The sequence below is a fragment of the Monopterus albus genome, unplaced genomic scaffold (genome assembly GCF_001952655.1).
Source record: "Monopterus albus unplaced genomic scaffold, M_albus_1.0 scaffold493.1, whole genome shotgun sequence".
NCBI classification, from domain to species: domain Eukaryota; kingdom Metazoa; phylum Chordata; class Actinopteri; order Synbranchiformes; family Synbranchidae; genus Monopterus; species Monopterus albus.
Window position 1 is genome coordinate 88,019 of NW_018128373.1, and position 11,553 is coordinate 99,571.

General features: G+C 42.0%; 2 protein-coding genes across 2 annotated transcripts; both read left to right on the forward strand.

Annotated features, from left to right (window-relative positions):
- The first annotated feature begins 3,647 nt into the window (after positions 1-3,647).
- On the forward strand, positions 3,648-4,417 carry LOC109952763 (fer3-like protein). Its single transcript, XM_020587992.1, has one exon. It carries the CDS (start codon positions 3,898-3,900, stop codon positions 4,372-4,374), a length of 477 nt encoding a protein of 158 aa, XP_020443648.1. The 5' UTR covers positions 3,648-3,897; the 3' UTR covers positions 4,375-4,417.
- A 1,825-nt stretch (positions 4,418-6,242) lies between these two features.
- Positions 6,243-8,045, forward strand: twist1a (twist family bHLH transcription factor 1a). The gene is made up of 2 exons (XM_020587991.1): positions 6,243-7,114; positions 7,625-8,045. The coding sequence occupies exon 1, from the start codon at positions 6,542-6,544 to the stop codon at positions 7,085-7,087; it is 546 nt and encodes a 181-aa protein (XP_020443647.1). The 5' UTR covers positions 6,243-6,541; the 3' UTR covers positions 7,088-7,114; positions 7,625-8,045.
- Positions 8,046-11,553: the final 3,508 nt, after the last annotated feature.

Genomic DNA, 11,553 nt, shown 5'->3' on the forward strand with positions numbered 1-11,553 from the left:
CTGTTAAATGCTTAGTCATGCTTATGAGTTTCTACAGGGTACATCTGGTCAAGGATAACTAGAGAGAAGAGTTGATGACTGTCAGCAGACAGGGTGTTTAATATTATTATTATGACGTGTATAACTGTAGCCTTAGCCATAATATGTTCTTATGTTTAAGTCACGACATGTACTAGAGGTCGTGAGAATGTTTTTAGCTACACACCAGGGATATAATGTATAGGCCTGGTGGGTTCAGGGTCTTTCATCTTACATCTGCCTGCGAGCAGTTTGGAGGTGCAAGATACCTGAGCGTGTAATGTTAATTTTACCTGTGATCCTTTGAATAAATCAGCACTGTTTTGAAGTTACTTGGACTGTCTCGTCTCTCAGAGTTAGCAATGGTAACAAGAACCACAGTCCTTCACTACCTTCCACTGGCCACCCAGCTGTGTAAACACCACATGCTTGGTTGTTAGCTAAAGCGCCAAGCCAATCATAGGGCGAGGTGTAGAGGAAGGCGGGACAAGTGAACCAATGAGTCAGCTTCTGGGTGTGGAGAGAGAAGGAAAGAAACACTGGCAGAGTCAGAGTGACACAATGAAGAAGAGGCAGATAGGTCAGGAGTTAAACTCATCTCCTTTACTCCCCCCGACCCTGTCTGACTCCCCTCTTCTCTCAGATTGTTTAATTCAAAACCCAGATTTTCTTTATTGGCATGACTATAATTATGTGTGGTGTTGCCATAACGTGCTGTACAAGGTTTACAGTTTAAAGATAATCATTCAGAATTTCTCCTTTATGCATATTATGTTTCTATATGCAGTCAGTTTACAAAAACATCAACTTGATGTCTCTGCTTTGATGTGAGTGAGGTGAGGAACTGGCTTTTTGTAAAACTCATAATTTTTTCAACAGAGCTGGGGTGAAGGACGTACCATGTGTATGTGTAATTAACAAGGAGAGAAAACAAGCTGTGAAAATGAGAGCAATGTAGAGGGAAACCAAAGGGAAAACTGAGGAAAGGAAGGGGAGAGAGAAAAAAGCTGAGAAAGAAACTGAATGAGAGAGAAGTGTCTAGTTTCAGATTTACAGCGGTAGTGGGAGAGATTTGGCTATATTCTTGCATCACACTGAGGACAGAGGAGAAGTAGGAAGACAGATTTACATGGTGAGAACAGCTCTGTACAGCACAATGGACACATAAAGTTCTCTAGTGATCTCCATATCTTCACAAACTACTGAACGACTACACAGTGCTTACATGTTAGAATTCCACACTTTTTCCACATTCAGTCATCATGTGAAATTTGTGAAATGATGTTTCCCAACACACAGGATTCAAAGTGCATACTTCTCAGACTACCTACTCACATTTTACACTGGTATTATGGTGATAATGGATCACATATCCAACGGGGGTTTAGGGTCAAAGAGGCTGCATTTGGATGTTGGGTGTATTCACTCTGGTGAGGCTGAATTTTTGTACTTTGTGTTTAGCGCTAATTAGCACACTTTAGCATGCTAAAGAAGATGGTGAACATGGTAAACATTAAAGGCTACCCGCTAAACCTCAGCATGTTAGCCTTGCTGTTGTGCAGCTGTTCACATTCTGGTGCTAGCTCAAAGCACTGCTGAGTCTCAGTACAGCCTCACAGACTCTTTAATCTTGTTCACAAATGATAAAAATCCACTTCTCTGAGTTGAACATTCAGGTTTTACGACAAAGTTTGAAGTTTCACGCTGCTTCCCACAAACATTTAGTCACATCACAGCCTCTCATTAATTTGACTTTGTATAACCACTAATAACACAACAGAGCAGGAAATGGGTCATTATGACTGTCTGTCCTCTGTGTCTCCACTACGACAAAACTGGGATAAACCCCAATATATGTGTCTGTGTGTGGCTGTGTGTCTCTTTTGGGGTTTTACTCATTGATGTATTAAGGTTTTACTCCTTATTTAAGACCAATATTTACCCAGCAGCCCCAGGGTGAGATTACCTCATATTCTCCCACCCAGCTGTGCTTTCTCAGCGTTTCCACAACAACCGGAGGAATGTCCAATCATGTTTATCTGCCTGCCGAGAAAACAGAGAGGAGAGAGGAAGAAGAGGGAGATGGAGAAGATACACATTGGCCATAGTGTGTATACAAGACTGACACTCTTGTGTATATGTAATAATTGCATAGGAATGCACAAGGGACTTCAAGTAGCAGAAAACCACACAGAGTTACTGTTGGCATTTATTTACTTTTGACTCATGATGACTAATTACTTGCAGTAACACTTTCATCTACCCCTATTTAACATTTATAAGCAGAATTACTAAGTGAAACATATCTACAGTGATAACAATAGAGCATCCATAAATCAATGAATACTTGGTGACACAATATAAGTTAGTTTGAATCCCATTATTGAGAAGTTCTTACTGTGTGTTATAAAGTATCTATGCACAAGTATTCACAAACTGTTCATGAATGTATTTCAAACATCATTACATATTATTACAATAATGTCATCCAGCATTCATTGTCTGTTTACTAGTTAAAATACATCATGTGACACATTATAGTTGTTAATGAATGTCCTGATAAGCACTTTAAAATGTCCTTATATCTTGTTAACCCATTCATTATTATGTCTTTTTCACAGAAGACATTCAGACATAAAGAAAATATGTAGAGCTTAGTATCCAATGTGACCCTTCAAGCCTAATAGCAGTATGAAGAGCAACATCATTCAAACAGCAAATTTCTGCAAAGCTTCAGGTGTTGTTCTGACATGAACCATAACCTATGACCTCCCTGATGGGATGAACCACTCCATACTATGATCACCTATGTAGTTTCACTTCTGTAAAGCCAAAAGTTTGAATCTTTCTTGCACAGTATTTAGAACAATTTCTCATCATACGTGGGATATGCCCTATGACTGCAAACACAACCCTGGCAGACCAGTAAGATGGATGGCCATCCTAAACAACAATAGCTGAATAAGTTATTTTAACCCAAACCACCTTAAACTCTGAGCTGAAGACCATTTCAGCTCTGTACAGTTCCAAAAAAAATTAATGAAATTCGTGCATTCCGGCGCTCTGTTCAAGTATTTATACAACTGTGTTATTAGCTTTCAGAAAAGCTGACAAATTGGGATGGGTGACCGAGTTCATAACATTAGTGCAGTGCATCTTTTAACTTTGTCATCACCACTATCATCATCATTAAAAACAGCAATTTAAAAAATGGTCTCACAATGCAGAGCTTTCAGTGACCAAGCACAAAGCGCTGGACTCTGTCCCGCCATGGGAACGGACAGTTATTTGCTTTAATTTGCAACAGAAAAGCTTGTGGTGTGTAGTGACTGTTAGGGAATGTTCTATTTGGTCTTCCCCTGGTCTGTTTAAGTGGTAAAAGTGTCATTATTTAGCCTCTGAAGCAGAGGGGAGAGTGCAAACAAGACTGCATGACCCTCTGTCAAGAGCCTCCGTTCTTCAGAAGCTCATTAAGAGCCTCCATGAGGACAGCACATCAATTGGTGAGGCCCTCCAGCTTCCTCTTGGCCCTTTTAAGCTTCTCTAGTCGGATTCAATCCACTCACCGAGCGAATAATGTCAGAAATGGACTTTATTTAGAGATAGAGGGGACATAGAAGATGTCGCGCTGTGAGGTGGCGTATACGACTTATTAAAACAGCAGGAAATGCCCTTGGAGGTGAGCCAACGAGGATCTCACCCTGTCGTGCTCTGACCGGATTTGGCGAAGTTTGGACTTGCTCGCTGAAATGCTCTGCTGCTTTGGTGAATGAGTTTAAACAGTCTTGAAATCTTTGATTGGCGTCAGGTTTTGCGCTTGACTTAATAGCAGACATATAGAAGCGATATTCTCTGTGAGACTTCAGTTGGGGACTGAATATGGAGATGCAAGGCCGCTTAGTGGACTCCACGTTAATACATTTTGTCAGTGATATGAACCTGAATGAGTTTCCGCAAAAGTATGTTTTAGAACCCAGGCAGCAGGTGGATAATACCCCATCCAGTCCGTACAACCACACACGGCTGAATGACTCATCCTGGAATCGGAGCCTAGAAAACGGGGCGCGCACTGCGGAGCTCCGCGCCGACCATCTAGTGATGAGCGCACCGAGATACTACAGCCGCGGAGCGCACGGACACACCAAGTCCAAACGGAGGAGGATCATCACCGTGGTCCAGCGGCAGGCAGCCAATGTGCGGGAAAGGAAGAGGATGTTTAGCCTGAATGAAGCGTTTGATGAACTGAGGAGGAAAGTTCCCACATTCGCTTACGAGAAGAGACTGTCCCGTATTGAGACACTTCGTCTGGCCATCGTCTACATCTCCTTCATGATGGACCTGCTGGAGAGCACCTGAGACACCATGGGCCAACGCAACCTTTATTTAAGAAGACTCCCCTGAACACTGACACAAATGAATGAAGCTATGAGCTGTTCTCAGATGACATTCAGTATTTATCATCTCTATCCCACTCTTATATGTATATATATATGTATGTATATGATTTAATTAATAGACAAAAACAAGCCGAGAACAGCTTCTCTGAATATTTCATTTAGAATATTCTACATTAAACAGATCCTATAGGCTAATGCTGCATTCTTTCCTCTGCATTGCAACGATTAAAAAAGATTTCATTTAAATAATCGGGTTTTAAACTTAATACAGACTCATTTTGACTAAATCTATAGTATTGTGCGTCATATTTGAGCATGCGCCTGCCAAGTTTGTGACCAAGGTGCATTTATTTATATTAGAAGGTTACATCCAGTAGGCTACTATTTTAAGAACGTAAATCGGAATTGTAACACTTAACACAACTTTCTGTTTTCTATATGATGACATTTTAAAGACGATTCTAGGCTAGTCCAAAGCTTCAGGTGTGTTTTTCAGCACCTTGGAGAGCGACACGGCCGCTCGCCTCACCTGGTGCGTCAGACACGGGACAGCTGTGGCAGCCTGGTTCTACTCAAACAGCAAATAAGGCGGATTTATTGGCCCTTGAAATCTTCCCCGTCACGTGTAAATAAGTTTGAAATGCAGCGGATCTGAATCGTAAATTCAAGGCTTACTGCGACGCTGGATATTGTCTTTGGCACTGAGGTGTAAACTGAGTCAGGTATATGATGAGAGGTATGAGACAAGCTACGGAGAGGCAGGCTAGGTGACGGACCCTCCACACATGAAAAAGAGAATAACAGAGAAATATTTAATTCTGGGAGACCCAGGCCCGAAAGGTGCTTGTGGTGGTGCCTCTTATAAAAAGGGCCCAGGCCAGGTCTGCTGTGCCCCTGGTCATGCGCCATCCTCTGTCATCAGCTGCGAGGCCTCCTGGTGGATGGTTCACAGGCCACAAGTGTCCAGATCTATTCAATTACATGGAGAGGTATTTCTGCTAGTTTTTATATTATATCACGGTAGACCACAGTGACCAGTGGGGTGGTCATGTTTAAGCTTTGTTTGTGCGATTGCCTCTTTCTCTCTGCCTCCTCGGTCCATCTTAATCAGCTCATGTTTGCATTTCATCCAGCCGTACACCGCCTTTAGCGATCCCGCTGTGAGCACGGATCCACCCTGAGAGATCCCTGGGACGGCTCCTCTTTTAAACCTGAGCCGCAATGTCGAGATCCCTGCTGGGGTCAGGCGCATTTAAGCGCATACCTCAACGCGGGGCCGCTGACGGGAAAATAAACACCTCGATCTGCTTATACGAGCTGTGACCTCCTGCTGTGACAACCTCCTGTGTTTCAGTAGGTCTGATATTTTTCACCACCAGCACTGCTCCCATCTCAGGCAATGTCTAGGCCTGTACAGGGAGACTTGACGCCCTGCAACAGATAAATGGCTTGAGGAGGAATTTCTATTATGTTATCATTGTCTTGGACCGATTTGCGATAAAAGCAAGTACATTTTTAAAAAGCCACTTTGAAAACGATTTTAAATGACCTGTATAAAAGGCAGTATGTATAGGAGCAGACTGTGAATCAAACTCTGGTCAACAAGATGTGAGTTCAGAAATCAAAATGAAATGGAAACAAATTGGGAAATTGCAGACATACTTGAATATTTGTCTAATAACGAAAAGAGAAATTCCTTTGCAAAGATAATTTCTCGATTGAAATGCCAGTTTCTCTGTTTAATTCACAAATGCACAAATCTACACAGCCCTACCACACCCACGTTCCCAGTCTTGCGTACAGGAGTCTGCATGCCTTAAACTCTGCTCCTAATATTATAGCTATTCTTCTGCTTCTCCTGCAGTATTATGTTACAGCTCTCATCACCCAATCACAGCGCTCCCCCAAGTCCTCCTGCCTGCTCCTATAAGAGCCCCGGTCATCCCAGTTTGGCAGCCACCTCTCTCTCTCCGTGGCGCATGAGAGTTACCGTAATACCAACCCACACCCCAGTGCAGGCCACGCTTCTTATTACCTGTCCTGTTTATAAATTTTGTAACAAGTTCAGATGATTCAGGCCAGGGGTTAGCGATCCTATACACCACAGAAAAGTTTTATACAAGACGATGAGGGAAGAGGACTCCCCAATGGACAGTGCGGGGAACAGCGAGGAAGAGAACGACCGACAGCTTCCGAGGAGAGGCACGCGGAAGCGGCGGGCGGCGCGAAGGAGCATAGATGAGGAGGAGGAGGGGGACGCGGAGAGCCCGAGCCTTGGGAAGAAGAAACGCAGAAAAAGTTGCGATGGTGGAGGTGGCAGCGCAGGCAGCGGCGACAGCGAGGCCAGCAGCAGCCCCGCGCACTCCTTTGATGACCTGCAGACGCAGCGCGTGATGGCTAACATCCGCGAGCGGCAACGGACGCAATCTCTCAACGAGGCATTCACCTCGTTGCGTAAGATCATCCCCACCTTACCGTCGGACAAACTCAGTAAGATCCAGACGCTAAAGCTGGCAGCCCGGTACATCGACTTCCTGTGCCAAGTCCTGCAGAGCGACGAGCTGGACGCACGAGGGACCAGCTGCAGCTACGTGGCGCACGAGCGCTTGAGCTACGCGTTCTCGGTCTGGAGGATGGGGGGCGCGTGGTCCTTGTCTACGACGTCCCACTAACAGGACTGCTGTGGGTCAGACGGAACGGTAGGATGAGCTCCTGTCAGTTTTCATTGTGTAGGGACGGTAAGCTGTGCCAAGATGTTCATAATGAGCATTTTACACATGGCACCAAGATGAAATCTCAAAGTAATTGAGTAAGGGATTAATGTTCCAGTAGGGATATTTTGGCTAAAATCGTTACAACTGTCTTAGTTTAGTTAGGAAAGCAGTGGAGATCAGCATACATGGTACACAAACCTTCAGCTACACACATTATTTGTAACACATTTGTACACACACTATTGGACTTCACCACCCATACTACAGTACCAAATTTGCCATCACTGTGTATTTATACGTGATTCTTGTGATATGTTAGGGTTTTAAGGGGGAAATGTTGATTTTTCTGACACTTGTTACATGATTTTACCTCACTGGTCACAACTAGGTCACTGGAAATACAAACGCATTACATGCTACAACCTCAGTCATTCAACAATTAATTTGTATTAATAAGTTTTTTTTTTCTTAATCAAAATGTAATTTCCTTTGCAGATTATCCATACTGAGGAACCAGAGGATCGTGTTCATCTTTCAGAGGATGAACAGGCCAACCACAGCTGAGGCCCAGCCACTGTGCTCCAGGGCTTAGAGGCAGGCATGTCATATTTCTCTTTGCTTGGACTGTAATGTTTGCAAAGGAGCACTTAGGACAGACTGGACAGATATGAAGAAAAAAAAGACCACTGCGACTATGAATGTTGTAAAAACAAAATGAGCTCTGAGGAACTGCTCTATTTTGAGGGGGGTGGACGGGGGGCATTTGATTCCACATTCCCTGTGACAGTGTTTCACAGCAAATGAAGTACTTTGTATTTATTTTTCTACACAGGTTTGAAAGTCATTCCCCTTCTCAAATAAAAGTTATTTATTTTTGTTTTTTTGGATAAAATGGTCAATGGATTTGGAGTCTGTGCATTTTGGAGTTTTGTAAATATTTGCTAATATCTTGAATAAAAAAGTGAAAATATATTTCATACTTTACAGCTGTCTGAGTATATATTCATTATAAGTCACAAACTTTAGTCTCCAATCTGAGGATGAACAATAAACTGGTACATTTCAGAGACTCAACTGGTGAGGGCAGTTACTCTGACAAAACATTGCTTTAAATACCTGAATTTTTTTTTAAACAAACTCATTTCCCATAATTTCAGTACTTTAGGTCAGTGCAGAGAGTTTCTTTTCATTGGTTGTTGCTGAATCGCCAGTTAACTAAACCACAGTGGAAGAGGGCAAAAGAAAACATCTCATAGCCATGACTTATTCTGTAGTGATTTCTTGATCTCAGGGATCTGGGAAAGCCATAATTAGCCAGTGGTATGTTTGAGCAGAGTAAATGTCGAGCTGTGGGAGACATACAAGATATTCCCAGATGTCCTCCAAGCCAGAGGTCAGCATGGGGGTCTCCTCCAGGTGCTGCAGTAGTTACCCCCAAGAGCTTTGACAGATAAATGGGGTGGATGAGGCCCATAATGCAGGCTGAATAGACAACCTGCAATTCTGATTAAAAAATAAAAATAAGAAGAATTATTTCCCCCCACATATAAATACCATAAAATATCAAAATAAGACTTAAAATTACCATGAGAAAAACATAATCATCTTAGAAAGTGCATATGATATTTAACTCAAAACTGGCTTTGCACTTGGATGTATAAAACCATTTATATTGTTATCAAATTAACAAAAAAAATCCATGTCTTGATTTTTGCTGTTCGGGCCTCCTACAGATTAAGTTTCACTGAAATGAAAACACATTCAGGTTGTGCCACAAAACTCCCTTTTTTACAGAAAGAGAAAGTCTACATAAAAAAGGTAAAATACAATTACTTTTATATAACTTATAAAATATTGTTTAGAGATTGATATTCTCTTAATTAGAAGCCACTGGATCATACAACCTACAAAAGCAAGCTTCTTAAGAAAAATGAAAATAGTCCATTCACTCATTTAGCACCTGAAAATAGCTCAATATAAAAAGAGCATAGGCTAAACTATGTCCTTATATAGAGTCAAGGAAGGTATGACAAAATAGACCAAGACTGGATGAGGCCTACATTGCTTTTAATGCCTAAAATCAAAAGTTACCATTCCTCAATTGTCAGTGAATGTCCTGTAATAAATGTTTATATATCACAGTGAAGATCCTAAAGGAGCAAGACCACTATATCAGCTGGACCAGCAGAGATGAAAGATACAAACTCACTGGAATGCATTCCTCATCTCTCTATACGGTTGCTGTGGGGTGATTATGGGAGCATTACTGTGTTTTTGCATCACGGCTTGTGTGCAGAAGGTAAAGCCATCAGCTCTGACCTGAGGCCCCCTCCAGCCACAGGGGGGAATTGATTCCCACCCTTAGATCACCGTGGCCATGTTATCTTAAACTTGAGGCTGTTGCTCTGACATAAAGGAATGTCACCTCTAAGGCTTCAAAACACACACACATATAGGTTATGCACACACAATTTTTCATGCTTACCAAAAAGGGAAATATATTCCACAGAGAGAGAGAGAGAGAGAGAAGAAGAAGTGGGAAAAGGGCTTCTGCTGTCCACCTTTGATGTCTGAAGGTAATGGGATGACTGCTTGTTATCAGTGTGAAGGCATCTGGCCCTCTGGATTCAAGAGTGCAATGATTTATAGACTCTTTGATCACTGACACACACTCAAACACACTCTCTCCTGCTCATTAATCACAGTATATACCTTCTTGTAGTATGTATCTTAAACTGATCTAAAAGTCAAAGATACAGGCCTGTTTGTGTTTTCAAAATGCATTTCCCTCCTCCATATTGATGGCGCCCAGGTTGTCATTTGTTTCGCTGTTTAGACACTTCAACAGAGGCAGACCTGTCTCTTTTTACTTCTTTCAGCTTTGTGTGTCCCTCACTTCCATCGCTCGCTCTGAAGTTCCTCATTACAGGTTAACAAGCCCTGGTTTGCATTAACCTTCAACGTCACTAAAAGGCACGGGGGGGAAAGGAAGTCAGGCTGAGGCAGACATGCACACACACACAAACAAAGGAGAAGGAGCAAGAGAGACTAGACTTACATGTCTGGTTCCCATTAAAGCTAATTATCTGTGTTTCATTTCAACCTGAAGAAGTTTGTGTATATGTGTGTGTTGATAACAAGTGTGTTTACCTATGTTTCTGTGTGCGCACTATTATTTGCGATTGACTGCTTTGGACTCCTGCATCTCAAATCAAAGAAATTGTACCTGTGGACATTCTCTAAAATGAAATACTGCTCAAACCCTCCAACTCAACTCATCACTGCTGGAATAAACTTTATTAACAACACAAGACTCAAAACAATCATGTGCTTTTGTTATTATTTCATACTTAATTGTATATTTATTATGAAATTGGTTCAGAATTCTGAGGTCAAACTTGCTCTTCATGGTTTAATGTAAAGGGGCTCTACACCACATACACATGTTCAGATATGATAAGGAGTGGAGGCATATTGCTTTCTGTGGCTGCAGAGCTTTTCAAAATCTGACAAAATAACCATTGGTGTCATTTCAGTCATCTCAACCTGGGCTTGATATTTTTATTAACAGGAAACCTGCATTGTACTTGTTTCAAGAAATAAACAAATGTAAATACGAAGTAATAGTGTGAGAATTTTGAAAGAGTACTGCTCTGTACAATTTGGAGTTTTGGTAAAGCAAACAGGAACAAAATGACAGAAAGGTGACACAGAGGAAATCAGGGTAGATTCCTAATTGGCAGCCCAGTAACATAATGAGCGCACACACACACACACACATTCCCTGAGGTCGGTGCCAGCAGCACCCATCTTTCATGACCTGTGACCTGTCAAACTGACCCTGTCCTCTGACTATAGCGACCCCCAGCTGGACCACGAGCCTCCACATTCACCTCAACAAAATGACCTCTCAGTTCACTAATACTTCTCAGATGCACAGGCAGAGGAGAGCAAAGTAACAGATCATGGAGGAGAATGGGATGGGAACAAAAATATCAGGTTGTTTGGATGAGTTTGAAAATGAATGAGCTGATAAAGTGAGAAAAAGCAGAAAATACCCCATGAAAAGGGGGCAGGAAGAAGGGAACGAACATATATGAATCCTCTCATAGCTCCTGCCTGGGGCTGTTTATCTTACAGATTGCGTTAAGCACAAGCCTCTTATAACTCTTCACATACCAGACAATATCACAGTGGCCCCGCTTTATGAATATAAACACAGACAGTTTATCAAAGACAGACACTTTCTCCTAACTTAATTTACTTACCATACTCAAAGTTCCTTTATTGGATTTAAGCTATTTTAATGTCTAATTCTGGCTGAGAATGGGGAACTCTAGGGGATCTACTGATGAAAGTTAAAGAGGTTTTCTTCATGTTTATCTTATAAAACCACATTATCATGCATTGATCTGTGGACTATC